Source organism: Oncorhynchus mykiss, chromosome 10 (assembly GCF_013265735.2).
Source record: "Oncorhynchus mykiss isolate Arlee chromosome 10, USDA_OmykA_1.1, whole genome shotgun sequence".
In the NCBI taxonomy this organism is placed as follows: domain Eukaryota; kingdom Metazoa; phylum Chordata; class Actinopteri; order Salmoniformes; family Salmonidae; genus Oncorhynchus; species Oncorhynchus mykiss.
In genome coordinates, this window is record NC_048574.1 from 35,560,771 (window position 1) to 35,578,414 (window position 17,644).

General features: G+C 44.7%; 1 protein-coding gene across 1 annotated transcript in view; it reads left to right on the plus strand.

Moving 5' to 3' along the window:
• The window catches only part of rb1 (retinoblastoma 1), a 42,151-nt gene that overhangs the window by 2,964 nt on the left and 21,543 nt on the right, over positions 1 to 17,644 (plus strand). The window contains 14 exon segments of the mRNA NM_001124256.1: positions 779 to 913; positions 1,161 to 1,199; positions 1,391 to 1,440; positions 1,697 to 1,807; positions 2,046 to 2,191; positions 4,881 to 4,958; positions 5,665 to 5,774; positions 5,889 to 5,963; positions 7,175 to 7,262; positions 7,391 to 7,507; positions 8,709 to 8,765; positions 8,859 to 8,890; positions 9,049 to 9,125; positions 9,408 to 9,625. Of these exon segments, the coding sequence (NP_001117728.1) occupies positions 779 to 913; positions 1,161 to 1,199; positions 1,391 to 1,440; positions 1,697 to 1,807; positions 2,046 to 2,191; positions 4,881 to 4,958; positions 5,665 to 5,774; positions 5,889 to 5,963; positions 7,175 to 7,262; positions 7,391 to 7,507; positions 8,709 to 8,765; positions 8,859 to 8,890; positions 9,049 to 9,125; positions 9,408 to 9,625 (1,333 nt within the window).

The window sequence follows — 17,644 nt, forward strand, 5'->3', positions numbered from 1 at the left end:
GGCTTCGCTGCTGTTGTCATTACCTCAGAACTTTTATTCAAATTGGATAATCTTTCGATGCCGACAGCAGTTGCGCCATTGAAAGACAGCTTGAACTTTAGCCTACAATAGCCTATTCCTGCTCGTTTCCCACGAACCGTGGAGTTTGGTCGGGGAGTCGTTGATGCAGCCGCTCTTCTGTTTTTCTGCCTCTTTATGCTGTGTGCATTAGACAAACTGGATGGATATTGATGATGTAGGCTAAATTAAGTATATCAAGCGTTAATTCAATGTTATGCTGCTGTGGCAGTACTGTGGAAATTTAAACTAGCTAGCTAACTACAGGGACTTGCCTGGTGACTGCATCTCTCAAGCCATGCATGTTTGGATACCGGGAGACAGGCTGGTAACCGGGTATAACCGTTCGTGCGAGCTCCGTACAGGACAAACCAACGGACAAGGTGGGGGACGGCGAACTTGACGGCATCACAATGACTTGCGGGCAGTGGGTTACGACACCAACAACACATTTTCTTTTGGGGGGGGGATTGTACTACCACCCAAAAGGTAACTTTAGAGACTGGAAGGGCAAAAGGGCATGTGCTCTGCTCCAGTAGAGCCCTATCTGTGCATGTGCCTGCCTCTGTTATAATGAGGAATGCATATATCAGCCGAAGTCTCTGTTGAAAGTTCAGGCCTTAACGCAAACATAACTGGTGTTCGGCCAAGTGAACACATTCCAATTCTTGTTTACAATTAGATGCAGTTCTAGCAGTTTCGTGTGTCCTCTTGTGTGCAGCGTGAAGCAGTTCCTGGGCCTGCTGAAGAAGATGGATGTGAACCTGGACACCATCAGCACCAAGGTGAACTCCGCAGTGACACGCCTGGAGAAGAAGTATGACGTGTCACGGGCACTCTACCAGAGGTTTGAGAAGTGCGTGGGAATATCGTAACGTCATGTTTCCTAATGCCTAGTTTTGATATCTAACTGTGCTGTGCCTCTAGATGGCAGTGTAGTTTCTCTGGACCCTTTTGACAGCTTTTATTGTTATCCAACTTTAGATTTTCACAAAAATGCAAACTTCAGAGTACACAACCTGAACTTGAGCTGTTTAGTAATGTAATTATGTTCACAAAACGGTTTTGAAATGCAATATTTATCACCACTTATCTTGCTTCAGGACATGCAGCAAAATCTATGCAGAAGACTCAGAAGCAAAGTAAGTGAATAAAAAGTACAGGAATACCACTCATTTGAATGATAATCCCTGCCACAATGCTGATCATTGCTATCTTTTAAACCGTGTCTTCACTCAGTCCTGGTTATCCAATAGTAAATGAGGGTCAATGTTGATAATGGGGAGTTTGCTCCCAACATGTTGTGTAATGTCAATAATGCTCTCTGTTCCAGGGGGAAAGAAATACTGCGGAGCTGCTGGACAATGTTCCTTTTGGCTAAGGGTGGGTCAGCACTTGTTGATCACTAACGTTGTAAATGTTTTTTTCCAAGGCGAAGAACAACATACACGTTTGTAGATGTAGGGCTCTGAGATGGTTTCCATCTTCCACTCGTTATGTTTTCCCTCTCCATGTCTACTCAAGAGTTCTGGCGAGATAAACAGCAGGTTTCTGGCCATCGGTCTGTTTCTCCCATGACGCTGTTAAGACTGGCCGGTATTATGATACTGCTCCTGATGTGCGTTGTGTCTGTCTGCAGGAAGGGCTCTGCAGATGGAGGATGACCTGGTCATATCCTTCCATCTGATGGTGTGTGTTCTGGAGTTCTTCATCAGGCGTTGCCCGCCCAGCCTTCTGCAACCACTTTACCGTAAGACAGACTCCTTTCCCTCTACTACTGCAAGCCTCGGGCCCTGGGATAGACATGCTCTTCCATTTGCATTGGTCAACTGCCCCTATGAATATATTATCACTCTCATTACTCAACTAAAAACGGGAAAGTTACCTTTTTAACATAACACATACGTTCAGTGTGTTCTATTACCACAGGTCTGATACGTTCTGTAGATGAATGGTTATAAAATCTAACCTTTTACCCCTGCCCTCAGAATCGGTCATCAGCACAGCCCAAAGCCCCCCAACAAGAACCTCCCGTCGCAATCAGAGCAAAGCCAAACCCCGTCAAGCCCCGCCAGAGGTGGATGTGCAGCTCCTGGAGACCCTCTGCAAAGAGAACGACTGCAGCGTGGAAGAGGTTCACACAACGTTTTCACTCCTTTACACTTATGGCTTGTCAAGCTTGTTGTAGCTTTAGATCCCAGTCGCCCAGTCGTCAAAATTCACTACCCCTTTAGTGTTCTAAATAAAAAATCATTGGTAGTACTGGTGCTCCCAACTTAAAATATTTTTTACATTGCTTGAGATATAATTCATTGAGGCCCAATATAAGTGGTACACTAATATGTAACATCAAATACTTTTTTTTTCTTTAAATAAAAGCTAAAATGTTGATATGAATACCTGTCATCGAAATGACAGTCACATGTGGAATATTAGGTTTCTAAATTGTGTAAAAACACTATTTTCCTATTGAGGTGAATGTTGAAAATTGTGCACGGTCTCTTTAAAATCATCAAATTTGGGATAACGACATGCAAGCGATCTGTCATTTATTTATGCAGTCAGACAAGTAAGAAAATAATAATAATCAAAAATAGAACCACGAAATCACGAATGTCAGGGTGAATTTAGTTAACCCAAACAAAACTGTATCAGTAATCCATGCTTATATACAGCAGAAAGATATACGAAGAATGATATGTACAGTAGTAGATGTATTAGAATGAGCTATGTGAAGAATACAGTGCTTTTGGAATGTATTCAGACCCCTTCACTTTTTATACATTTTGTTACGTTAGACTTATTCTAAAATGAGGAAAAATTATGTAATCCAATCTACAGACAAAACAGCTTTTTAGAAATCTTGTAAATTAATAACAAAACTGAAATACCTTATTTACATGAGTATTCCATGTTTCCATTGCTCATCCTTGAGATGTTTCTACAACTTTTTTTTTTACTACACCCCTTTTTCTCCCCAATTTCGTAGTATCCAATTGTTAGTAGCTACTATCTTGTCTCATCACTACAATTCCCGTACGGGCTCGGGAGAGACGAAGGTTGAAAGTCATGCGTCCTCCGATACACAACCCAACCAAGTCGCACTGCTTCTTAACACAGCGCGCATCCAACCCGGAAGCCAGCCGCACCAATGTGTCGGAGGAAACACCGTGCACCTGGCAACCTTGGTTAGCACGCACTGCGCCCGGCCTGCCACAGGAGTCGCTGGTGCACGATGAGACAAGGACATCCCTACCAGCCAAACCCTCCCTAACCCGGACGACGCTAGGGCAATTGTGCGTCGCCCCACGGATCTCCTGGTCGCGACCGGTTACGACAGAACCTGGGTGCAAACCCAGAGTCTCTGGTGGCACAGCTGGCGCTGCAGTACAGTGCCCTTAACCACTGCGCCACCCGGGAGGCTTGTTTCTACAACTTGATTAGAGTCCACCTGTGGTAAATACAATTGATTGGACATGGTTTGGAAAGGCACACACTGGTCTATATAAGGTCCCACAGTTGACAATGGATGTCAGATCAAAAACCAAGCCGCGAGGTCGACGGAGTTGTCCATAGAGCTCCGAGACAGGATTGTGTCGAGGCACAGGTCTTGGGAAGGATACCAAAATATTTCTGCAGCATTGAAGTTCCCGAAGAACACAGTGGCCTCCTCCGTTCTTAAATTGAAGGAGTTTGGAACCCCCAAGACTATTCATGGAGCTGGCCACCCGGCCAAACTGAGCAATCGGGAGAGAAGGGCCTTGGTAAGGGAGGTGACCAAGAACCCCGATGGTCACTCTGACAGAGTTCCTTTGTGGAGATAGTTGTCTTTCTGGAAGGTTCTTCCATCTCTGCAGCACTCCACCAATCAGGCCTTTATGGTAGTGGCCAGGCGGAAACCACTCCTCAGTAAAAGGCATATGACAGCCCACTTGGAAAGTGGACTCTCAGACCATGAGGAACACAATTCTCTGGTCTGATGAAAACCAAGATTGAACTCTTTGCCCTGAATGCCATGCGTCACGTCTAGATGAAACTTAACACCATCCCTACGGTGAAGCATGGTGGTGGCAGCATCATGATGTGGGGATGTTTTTAAGCATCAGGGACTGGGAGACTAGTCAGGATCTAGGGAAAGATGAATGGAGCAAAAAAACAGAGATCCTTGACGAAAACCTGCTCCAGAGTGCTCAGGACCTCAGACTGTGGTGAAGGTTCATCTCCCAACAGGACAACGACCCTAAGCATACAGCCAAGACAACGCAGGAATGGCTTCGGGACAGGTCTCTGAATGTCCTTGAGTGGCCCAGCCAGAGCACGGACTTGAATCCGATCGAACATCTCTGGAGAGACCTGAAAATAGCTGTGCAGCGACGCTCCCCATCCACCCTGACAACGCTTGAGAGGATCTGCAGAGAAGAATGGGAGAAACTCTCCAAATACAGGTGTGCCAAGCTTGTAGTGTCATACCCAAGAAGACTCGAGGCTGTAATCTCTGCCACAGGTACTTCAACAAAGTACTGTGTAAAGGGTCTGAATACTCATGTAAATGTGATATTTCTGTTTTTTTTATATTTGGGAACATTGTCTTTATGGGGTATTGTGTGTTGATGGGGGGGGGGGGGGGACGACAATTTAATCAATTTTAGAATAAGGCTGTAATTTAACAAAATGTAGAGAAAGTGAAAGGGTCTGAATACTTTCTGTACACAGTGTATAAAATGGCTTAATGTTTGTGGTTCAGCCTGTTCATTTACAGGGCTGTGTTTGTTTGCGTGTCATCTCATTGGTTTCATTGGTTGTCTGTTGTACTTGTGTTCAAGGTGAAGAGCGTGTACCAGACCAGTTTCTCTGCTTTCCTGGACTCCATGAGCCTCTCTGGGACTCGGGACCTTCCTCAGGTAGGAACCACACACTACATTAAATGCTGGAGCTTATTGCTATGACCCAGGTTATATAGAAAATAAGTTAACTAACAATGGTGTCTGTTCAATAATCAGTGGCAAGTTGCTAGTAGTAATATCTCTAGCAGACCCACCATATTTCATAACTATATGACAGCCATCGCAAAACAGACCAGTGTTTTTCAGGCAGTGTGCGTGTCTGAAAGCTGTTCTGTCAGGATGTGTTTGTACTGCAATGTTTGGCAGCTGGATTTTCATTAGATGTGCTATCTCAGGACAGTAAATTACAGGGGCAGGTATGGAGAAGAAATAGGTTTTAATATTGACTTTGAATTGACAACGATTTGTTTTAATTCAGGACTATTTCCCCACTAGCCAGGAAACAGTCACAAGGATTGAGAAAGGCGGCGGTTTAATGTGCTGTTTATCCGATCTCTGCCAGGACAGTAGCTACATTTCACGTGTGATGTTGGTTTGTCGTAACGACTCGATAACAAATGGTCTCCAGTCATGGGTATTATGATTCATGGTGGCAGTCTGCCTAAATCGTCATGGTAGAGGTCTTTTCCACCCCCCCAACACAAAGCCACACCTTTATACTAAACTGCTGCAGTTTCTGTGTAATTGTGAAATTTACCTGGAATACCCATGATGTTAATGAATTCCTGTCAGAGCCTGTCTTGACCTCCTGTTGACGTTTCAGGCGACTGACCTCAGCAAGCAGTATGAGGAACTCTACTTCAAGAGTAGAGACTTTGACAGTAGGCTGTTCTTGGATAATGACGAGACCCTTCTCACTCCCAAAGTAGAACCGTAAGTAGAACCACAAGTAATGATGTTTACATAATTTTTGAAGTATTTTCTCTGACAAAGAAAGTCTCGCTATACCTAGTACTTTATAGTGTATAATGTCCCCTCACCTCTCAGAATGCCCGTGGAAAGGACACCAAGGAAGAACATGCCAGAAGATGTTGTTCTCATCCCCCCACAGACGCCTGTCAGGTGAGCCCCCTCTGACCTCCACTGGCTAGAACAGCGTGTTCACCTGGACCAACAGATACCTACTCCGATGATGTTTGAGAGTCCTGTCCACTGGGGTGTACTTGCACATCAACTGCTTCACACTACAGAACAAGGAGCTCCTGCCCTATGGGTTGTTCTGGCTCAAACGAGGCTTACCTACCTATGATATTTGATAGGTAGTTTTGCCTTCTCAAAGTCATGTGTATTAAGCAGAAACTATTGATAGAAAAACCCTGGCGATATGAAATGGGTTCTTAATTACTTCCACCTCTTCTCTTTATAAATGGGATTACCTGTATGGGTGTGCGTTGAGTCTGTAAATCTATATGTGTCAGTTCACGTGACCCTGAATACCACAAGGAGAGATCTGCTTTGATGTTTTGACGTGGCTCTCGCGTGTTTTCATTTGTGCGGCAGGTAGCCTAGTGGTTAGATCGTTGTAACTGAAAGGATGCTGGTGAAAAAACCAACACTGCTGTCAATCACTCTGAAGGGTCAGGGGTTGAAAATCACACACAAATGACTCAGTTCATGGCTTCGGATTTTAGTCCTGTGTAGATATTTCACACTCTTGCTAACTTCAGGTTTTCTAAAATTAGTGTTAAATCTTGTGTCCCTAGAAAGGTATACAAGTCACATGTTGGTCACGTTGCAAAATAAATGTACAAGTTAATCATTTCATCTAAACTTCTCGCACACGTCAACGAGCGTCTGCGTAGCCAGACTCTAAAATAGAACTTGTGGGTGATTGGAAAATGAACTGAGGTCCACACTCCAGTCCAGTTGGTGGTGGTAATGCACCTTCAAGTTGGTTGCCAACCGCCATATAAAGTCCACAGAAGAAGACTGATGGAGGCGAGATTACTAGAAACTAACTACGTTTCCCCTTTTATCTGTGGATTCATTGTCGAAGTAGAGGACTCAAAATGGGTCATAATTCTACAACGATCCAAAGATCTTAATAACACAATATTTACATTCCAGGACAACTTAGCTAGCAATATAGTTGGTTCAGAGTTTGTTTTTATATTTCAACCAGTGTCCTGATCGCGTCTGTGGATCGACAAAATTAACATGCGCACGTGGATGCATGCGTGTGCCCATTCTAATGCCAGTTGATTAAACCGTTTCTGTCTCGTAGAGTCCTAACATTATATTAATCATGTGTGTTTCACCCCATGTCTTTGCAGAGCTGCCATGAACTCCATCGCACAGTTGAGGGTTGATCTCATCACCTCTGGCGACCAGCCCTCTTCCAACCTGGCAGTGTATTTCAAGGTATTTTTCACCACGCCTGTGTTTAAAGGTTAACCGCACCTGCCTTACCATTGAATCATATAGCTCAAGTCATTTTGGGGGCATGTTCCTGCCCTTTTAACACTCTCCTCCTTCCCATCTTGTGACAGAACTGCACAGTGGACCCAACAGAGGAGGTGTTGCAGCGTGTGGAGAGTCTGGGTCTGCTGTTCAGCCAGAGGTTTGGTCAGGCTGTGGGACCACGCTGTGTGGGGCTGGGCAAACAGGTACCACCTGGCTTAAATACAGCACACTATACAGAGGAATTGCACTACTTGAGACAAGGGGGGTGGTATAAACTGTTCATACAGAGGGGTTTTTCCACTTTTAGACCTGACAGAAATACTTATCATGCCACCTTGTGAAACTGGTGTATAATGTTTGGTTGATACACCACACCCCATGATACAGTGCAGGCAGACAACACTATAGGACACTGTAGTCCTAAACTCACCCCATGATACAGTGCAGGCAGACAACACTATAGGACACTGTAGTCCTAAACTCACCCCATGATACAGTGCATGCAGACAACACTATAGGACACTGTAGTCCTAAACTCACCCCATTATACAGTGCATGCAGACAACACTATAGGACACTGTAGTCCTAAACTCACCCCATTATACAGTGCATGCAGACAACACTATAGGACACTGTAGTCCTAAACTCACTCCATTATACAGTGCAGGCAGACAACACTATATGATACTGTGTAGTCCTAAACTCACCCCATGATACAGAGCAGGCAGATCACACTATAGGACACTAGTCCTAAACTCACCCCGTGATACAGTGCAGGCAGACAACACTATATGATACTGTGTAGTCCTAAACTCACCCCATGATACAGTGCAGGCAGACAACACTATATGATACTGTGTAGTCCTAAACTCACCCCATGATACAGAGCAGGCAGATCACACTATAGGACACTAGTCCTAAACTCACCCCGTGATACAGAGCAGGCAGATCACACTATAGGACACTGTAGTCTTAAACTCACCCCATGATACAGTGCAGGCAGACAACACTATATGATACTGCGTAGTCTTAAACTCACCCCATGATACAGTGCAGGCAGACAACACTATATGATACTGCGTAGTCTTAAACTAACCCCATGATACAGTGCAGGCAGACAACACTATATGATACTGTGTAGTCCTAAACTCACCCCATGATACAGTGCAGGCAGACAACACTATATGATACTGTGTAGTTCTAAACTCACCCGTGATACAGAGCAGGCAGATCACACTATAGGACACTGTAGTCTTAAACTAACCCCATGATACAGTGCAGGCAGACAACACTATATGATACTGCGTAGTCTTAAACTCACCCCATGATACAGTGCAGGCAGACAACACTATATGATACTGTGTAGTCCTAAACTCATTCATGTCTTTTCCTTCTTTTCATCAGAGGTTCACCCTTGGCATCCGGTTGTATTACAGAGTCATGGAGTCCATGCTGAAATCGGTAAATGACCTGGTCTTATTCCTATTTCGGTTCTACCTTTATATTTTCTGAAATGTCTGACATATTCTGAAAAATCTATTTTTCCCCAAATAGGAAGAAAAAAGGCTGTCGGTGCAGAATTTCAGGTATGCAAGAGAACAAAATGTGCTCCTCTCACCAGAATTAAAAGGATTTGCTCTTTAATTACCCTCAACAAGCAAACATTTGAATAATATACCTGCAGAATTTATACCGCAGTGTACTGCCCATTTCCCTGACCTAAATCATGTGATTTCCATTCCAGTAAACTACTCAATGACTCCACATTCCACACCTCGCTCCTGGCCTGTGCTTTGGAGGTCGTCATGGCAACCTATGGTGGTGAGTTTCTTCAGAAGCCACATTCACTCACTGCTAATGGATGCAGTTGTCTGGATGACCGTATAGATTATTCTACCGCCCTTTAGTTTCCATATGCTCACTTCTCATAGGACTCTCTAATAGTATTTAATAGAATTAGCAACATGCATATATGTTACAATGCAGTCTGTCATTAGTTGTAACTACTTCCCTTTTAATAACATTTCTAAACAGGATCATAATCAATATAACACTGATGAGCTATGAGTCATGATTTCACTGCCTCTGTTGTCCTCCAATCAGGGAGCACCTTCAAGAATGGTGGCTACAGCAACGGTGGCGTTCCCGTGGAGACGGACCTGTGCTTCCCATGGATCCTGGACGTGTTCCAGCTGACAGCGTTTGACTTCTACAAGGTCATCGAAAGCTTCATCAAGGCTGAGCCCAGCCTGAGCAAAGACATCGTCAAGCACCTGGAGCGCTGCGAACACCTCATCATGGAGACCATCGCCTGGAGGGAGGTAGGTCACACAGCAAGTCTTATCACCACGTAGTTACATTATGACACAACTGCAGCACTCAAGGACAGGTTGCATTCACTTTATATCAGCAGTTTAACACCTCCAAGCCAGTGCTACCAGAGCAGTGCTTGGTTTGATTGATGTCAGGGGGACTTGTTTCTGCATGTATAGATTATAGATCGTACTGTAATAGAATCGACAGTCTCTCTGGGGGCAGCCCCAGCATTGGTCATCATTGGCAGCTGCCTGTGCTGCTGTTAGGCTCCCTATGCACCAGGCTGCAGGAGAAGTAGTAGATGAGTGGGTTGAGACAGCGGTTGGAGCTGGCCAGGGACAACACTACTGGGTGCAGAGCATTGGTGGTACGAGCCAGGCCACAGCTGGGCAGCAGGCCCACGTGGGTCAGGGTGTGGCCCAGCAGGTTGAGGTGGTAGGGGACAAAGCAGAGCAGGAAGACCCCCAGCACCCAGTAGATGAGGGTGAGGGTGCACTGGCGGCTGCGGTGCTGCGAGCGGGAGCAGTGTCGAGGCTGACACCCTGCACCAGACACAGAGCCATGAGGATAAAGGAGCGCTGGCTTTGGGACGACGGGTCTAGAAGACAGGGCTGGTGGTGGTGGGCCGCACCAGATCCCTCCGCTCAGCAGCCGCTGCACACAGCCTGCAAGGTGGTGTCATCAGAGGATGCACTATGGCAACATAACGGTCTACAGCCATGCAGACCAGGAAAAAGGTCCACCACGTCTGTCTGGTTCGTCAAATCCATGGATAGCTTTGGTCTTTCCAGTTGCGGCTCATTGCTTTGTCTCCCTCATGTCTGGGGAGAAAATGAAGGGAATATGAAGGAAAATAGGGCAGAATACCATACAGAACAGGTATACTATATATTTAATTAGATAGACTTTCATCTTTTATTTCTGGTACTTTATGCTATTTCAATATTTGCACATCAGTGATCTTGAGAGTGGTGATCTTGAGAGTGGTGATCTTGAGAGTGGTGATCTTGAGAGCGGTCTGCTGGCACAGCTGTGGTGTGTTGAATGTGCCGGATGGGACGTAAAAAGTCTACAGCTCACAAGCGCACACACATGGGCTATATCAGGGTAATTTCCATCCCAGTAACTGTTCTCCCTAATAAAACACACTGTGCCTGTAAGGTGTGTAATTAACTTCAATGTCCTGTAGAAAAGAATCATTCCTTTTAGTGGTTGATTTGCATTTTAATTTCCATGATAATCATCTGTATTGTAAAGGGATCAGCTAGGACTTTGGTGTCTCAGTGATTTACTGGGAAAGAAGATGGCAGTCAAATTCCTCCTGTACTAAACAAGATAATATAAATCATAAGACAGGTATGTATATTCTTCTGTATATCAAATTATATATATACATTAACTTAATTTCCTTTAAAGACTCAGACATTAGTTAGAATCTAAATATTGCACAATGTCCTCATTGAATATACACTGCTCAAAAAAATAAAGGGAACACTAAAATAACACATCCTAGATCTGAATGAATGAAATATTCTTATTAAATACTTTTTTCTTTACATAGTTGAATGGGCTGACAACAAAATCACACAAAAATGATCAATGGAAATCAAATTTATCAACCCATGGAGGTCTGGATTTGGAGTCACACTCAAAATTAAAGTGGAAAACCACACTACAGGCTGATCCAACTTTGATGTAATGTCCTTAAAACAAGTCAAAATGAGGCTCAGTAGTGTGTGTGGCCTCCACGTGCCTGTATGACCTCCCTACAACGCTCCTGATGAGGTGGCGGATGGTCTCCTGAGGGATCTCCTCCCAGACCTGGGCTAAAGCATCCGCCAACTCCTGGACAGTCTGTGGTGCAACGTGGTGTTGGTGGATGGAGCGAGACATGATGTCCCAGATGTGCTCAATTGGATTCAGGTCTGGGGAACGGGCGGGCCAGTCCATAGCATCAATGCCTTCCTCTTGCAGGAACTGCTGACACACTCCAGCCACATGAGGTCTAGCATTATCTTGCATTAGGAGGAACCCAGGGCCAACCGCACCAGCATATGGTCTCACAAGGGGTCTGAGGATCTCATCTCGGTACCTAATGGCAGTCAGGCTACCTCTGGCGAGCACATGGAGGGCCGTGCGGCCCCCCAAAGAAATGCCACCCCACACCATGACTGACCCACCGCCAAACCGGTCATGCTGGAGGATGTTGCAGGCAGCAGAACGTTCTCCATGGCGTCTCCAGACTCTGTCACGTGCTCAGTGTGAACCTGCTTTCATCTGTGAAGAGCACAGGGCGCCAGTGGCGAATTTGCCAATCTTGGTGTTCTCTGGCAAATGCCAAACGTCCTGTACGGTGTTGGGCTGTAAGCACAACCCCCACCTGTGGACGTCAGGCCCTCATACCACCCTTATGGAGTCTGTTTCTGACCGTTTGAGCAGACACATGCACATTTGTGGCCTGCTGGAGGTCATTTTGCAGGGCTTTGGCAGTGCTCCTCCTTGCACAAAGGCAGAGGTAGCGGTCCTGCTGCTGGGTTGTTGCCCTCCTACGGCCTCCTCCACGTCTCCTGATGTACTGGCCTTTCTCCTGGTAGCGCCTCCATGCTCTGGAGACACAGCAAACCTTCTTGCCACAGCTCGCATTGATGTGCCATCCTGGATGAGCTGCACTACCTGAGCCACTTGTGTGGGTTGTAGACTCCGTCTCATGCTACCACTAGAGTGAAATCACCGCCAGCATTCAAAAGTGACCAAAACATCAGCCAGGAAGCATAGGAACTGAGAAGTGGTCTGTGGTTATCACCTGCAGAACCACTCCTTTATTGGGGGTGTCTTGATAATTGCCTATAATTTCCACCTGTTGTCTATTCCATTTGCACAACAGCATGTGAAATGTATTGTCAATCAGTGTTGCTTCCTAAGTGGACAGTTTGATTTCACAGAAGTGTGATTGACTTGGAGTTACATTGTGTTGTTTTAAGTGTTCCCTTTATTTTTTTGAGCAGTGTAGTAATATAGAGGGAATTACGTTTTTTTTTTTTAAATGTTTTTTTTCAGTCAGTGGAGCAGAGGCGAACAGCCTCTACTGCAGATCAAGCACCATTACTCTAGTGCAGCCTAGAGTCCATACTGCAGATCAAGCACCATTACTCTAGTGCAGCCTAGAGTCCATACTGCAGATCAAGCACCATTACTCTAGTGCAGCCTAGAGTCCATACTGCAGATCAAGCACCATTACTCTAGTGCAGCCTAGAGTCCATACTGCAGATCAAGCACCATTACTCTAGTGCAGCCTAGAGTCCATACTGCAGATCAAGCACCATTACGTTAGTGCAGCCTAGAGTCCATACTGCAGATCAAGCACCATTACTCTAGTGCAGCCTAGAGTCCATACTGCAGATCAAGCTCCATTACTCTAGTGCAGCCTAGAGTCCATACTGCAGATCAAGCACCATTACTCTAGTGCAGCCTAGAGGCCATACTGCAGATCAAGCACCATTACTCTAGTGCAGCCTAGAGTCCATACTGCAGGTCAAGCACCATTACTCTACTGCAGCCTAGAGTCCATACTGCAGATCAAGCACCATTACTCTAGTGCAGCCTAGAGTCCATACTGCAGATCAAGCACCATTACTCTAGTGCAGCCTAGAGTCCATACTGCAGATCAAGCACCATTATTCTAGTGCAGTCTAGAGTCCATACTGCAGATCAAGCACCATTACGCTAGTGCAGTCTAGAGTCCATACTGCAGATCAAGCACCATTACGTTAGTGCAGCCTAGGGTCCATACTGCAGATCAAGCACCATTACTCTAGTGCAGACTGCACTCATTCATTTCCACACATTAGTATTGTTTTCATTTATTTTGTAAGGTATTACATTATTGGTGAGTTTAATGTTGGAGTGCATTTTGTTTTATAATGTATAAGAAAAATAGATGTTTAAGTGGATAGATGTCACGAAATGTATATGTAGGAAGTAACAAAAATGTCAATGTTTTACTTGAACTTACATGAAACTTCACCCATTCAATTGTATTGTGTGTCGGTCAGAGATCCTGAAGCACATGCTCCAGGCAGAGAAAATATTTACAAATGCTGATGTGGTTACTCCATGTTAACCTGGAGAACAACCCTTATCCCAAGTGTCTCTCCTTCCTAGTTCCTTGGAAAAGGAACTCTTACACAATCCTCTACAGACTACAACCTCTACAGACTACAACCTCTACAGACTACAGCCTCTATAGACTACAACCTAATATTCTTAGCTGTGCAACATCTCAATAGTTTCCTCAGAGATGTTATTTATATTTGTATATTGTAGTTATTATAAATCCCATGCAGGAAAACAATCTTGAATGACACTTCCAATTTTTTGGGATGCTACAGGAATTGTGTGTAAAGAGTCATCTTTGAACAGATATTGAGGAAAGGAGCACATGACCTTATGTTTCAGAAAAATTGTGATCCAAATTCTCTTATTCCGTTAGACTGATGGTCAGTGGCGTATTGGTGTCCAGCCTCTGTCCTATAGTGAAATTATGCTTGGTTTGATTTTGCTGTGGTCTTGGTCCATTTTGAAATGGAGAGGCTACGGTAACCGTTTCATATCAGTTTACGCTCATGTATGGACACCTTAATTCCCAAATACATACTGTACATTCATTATCGGGGCGGCAGGGTAGCCTAGTGGTTAGAGCGTTGGACTAGTTACCGAAAGGTTGCAAGTTCATATCCCCGAGCTGACAAGGTACATTTAGATTAGGAAATGCGTAGCCTAATGGTTGTGTTTGTATTCTTGTGATTGGGACCTAGTGGCAGAGTGAATGGACTGCTTATCCTGAACATCATGCTGTGTGTGCCTGCTGTCTTTCCATTTGTGCTATGCAGTGGTGTGGTGGTGCCTGGAGAAATGGGTACTAACATTATGCCCACAATTTCCCAAACAGCCTCCCCAGTGAAGGAAAGCACCCTGTGTGAAATATGCTATATTTTTCAACATAGAACATTTTTTAAAGTCCACAATGCTTAAACTACACCAGGAGAACATTTTGGAGGTCTGGGAAGAATTTATATTATTTTTGCCCAATCTGGTCGGGTGGGCCTGGCTCCCCAGTGGGTTGCCCTGTGCCCACCCATGCCTACGCTTCTGATGCAAACCAGGCATGATGACTGAATTGGACATCACAAATAGCCTACTAACCAAGATTTAGGACTAAACTTTTTCAATACCTGGTTTGCATACCCACTGTTGCCTTAGTTAGCAATTACTGGTAAATATTGTACGTTGAAATGTCTTTCATAACTACCCCACCTGCTACCAATGTCATTCTTCTGTGAGCTGCTCCATGCCAAAACCAGTTGAGCGCTCTTGCTGCCTGCAGATGATATTCTGCAGAAACGAGGCCGTGTGCGGCACACGTGAATATATTTCATGTGTAGGTTACTTTGTGCATGATTTCACTAATGTACTACAAAATTGGTAAGTCATATACCTCCACTACACTACTTTGATGTGTATCAGTGGGGATTAAGTAAGTATATGCAATGCCCATAAAGTGTCTATACCTGCTTATAGCCTCCAATACACCACTGGCCCTTTGTGTTTTACAGAAAGTGCACTCTCACATGAGTGGCTGGTATTACCGTTGCTGTCCTTTTTAAGCATCACAAACTTGTCACACACTGGAGGTCCAATAGGTTCACCACTGTGCAAACATGTCTATAATAGGTATTGTTTCAAGAAAGGAGTGTATCTATTTGGAAGCGGGTTTATGCTCTTACTGCATGGAAGCGGATCATTTTTCTTTTTTAACTCTGCTGGTCTCTGGAAGAAGTTACGTTTCCTCACTGTCCAGGACAGAGTCAAGACCGGGTTCAAATGTATCTGACACCGAGACACTCAATGTGGTCTCGACCAAGACCGATCTCAAGTACTACAACACACTGAGTTAAAGCCATAGATTGCTCAAATGTACAATGCATTCGGAAAGTATTCAGACCCCTTCACTTTTTTGCACATTTTGTTACGTTACTGTGCAGCCGTCTTCATAGACCTTGCCAAGGCTTTCGACTCTGTCAATCACCGTATTCTTATCGGCAGACTCAGTAGCCTCGGTTTTTCGGATGACTGCCTTGCCTGGTTCACCAATTACTTTGCAGACAGAGTTCAGTGTGTCAAATCGGAGGGCATGCTGTCCGGTCCTCTGGCAGTCTCTATGGGGGTGCCACAGGGTTCAATTCTCGGGCTGACTCTTTTCTCTGTATATATCAATGATGTTTCTCATGCTGCGGGCGATTCCCTGATCCACCTCTACGCAGACGACACCATTCTATATACTTCCGGCCCGTCCTTGGACACTGTGCTATCTAACCTCCAAACGAGCTTCAATGCCATACAGCACTCCTTCCGTGGCCTCCAACTGCTCTTAAACGCCAGTAAAACCAAATGCATGCTTTTCAACCGTTCGCTGCCTGCACCCGCACGCCTGACCAGCATCACCACCCTGGATGGTTCAGACCTTGAATATGTGGACATCTATAAGTACCTAGGTGTCTGGCTAGACTCTAAACTCTCCTTCCAGACCCATATCAAACATCTCCAATCGAAAATCAAATCAAGAGTCGGCTTTCTATTCCGCAACAAAGCCTCCTTCACTCACGCCGCCAAACTTACCCTAGTAAAACTGACTATCCTACCGATCCTCGACTTCGGCGATGTCATCTACAAAATCGCTTCCAACACTCTACTCAGCAAACTGGATGCAGTTTATCACAGTGCCATCCGTTTTGTCACTAAAGCACCTTATACCACCCACCACTGCGACTTGTATGCTCTAGTCGGCTGGCCCTCGCTACATATTCGTCGCCAGACCCACTGGCTCCAGGTCATCTACAAGTCCATGCTAGGTAAAGCACTGCCTTATCTCAGTTCACTGGTTACGATGGCAACACCCATCCGTAGCACGCGCTCCAGCAGGTGTATCTCACTGATCATCCCTAAAGCCAACACCTCATTTGGCCGCCTTTCGTTCCAGTTCTCTGCTGCCTGTGACTGGAACGAATTGCAAAAATCGCTGAAGTTGGAGACTTTTATCTCCCTCACCAACTTCAAACATCTGCTATCTGAGCAGCTAACCGATCGCTGCAGCTGTACATAGTCTATTGGTAAATAGCCCACCCATTTTCACCTACCTCATCCCCATACTGTTTTTATTTATTTATTTTTCTGCTCTTTTGCACACCAATATCTCTACCTGTACATAACCATCTGATCATTTATCACTCCAGTGTTAATCTGCATAATTGTAATTATTTGCCTACCTTCTCATGCCTTTTGCACACAATGTATATATAGACTCCCCTTTTTTCTACTGTGTTATTGACTTGTTAATTGTTTACTCCATGTGTAACTCTGTGTTGTCTGTTCACACTGCTATGCCTTATCTTGGCCAGGTCGCAGTTGCAAATGAGAACTTGTTCTCAACTAGCCTACCTGGTTAAATAAAGGTGAAATAAATAAAAAAAAATTAAAAAACAGCCTTATTCTAAAATTGATTAAATGGAGAGAAAAAAAATCCTCTTAACTCTACACACAATACCCCATAATGACAAAGCCAAAAGTTTCTTTTTTTTTTTACAGAAAAAACTTTATTGCATAAGTATTCAGACCCTTTGCTATGAGACTCGAAATTGAGCTCAGGTGTTTTCATTGATCATTCTTGATGTTTCTTCAACTTGATTGGAGTCCACCTGTGGTAAATTCAATTGATTGGACATGATTTGGAAAGGCACACACCTGTCTATATAAGGTCCCACAGTTGACCGTGCATGTCAGAGCAAAAACCAAGCCATGAGGTCGAAGGAATTGTCCATAGAGCTCCGAGACAGGATTGTGTCGCTGCACAAATCTGAGGAAGGGTACCAACGCTCTTTTCCAGCATTGAAGGTCCCCAAGAAAACAGTGGCCTCCATCATTCTAAAATGGAAGAAGTTTGGAATCACCAAGACTCTTCGTAGAGCAGG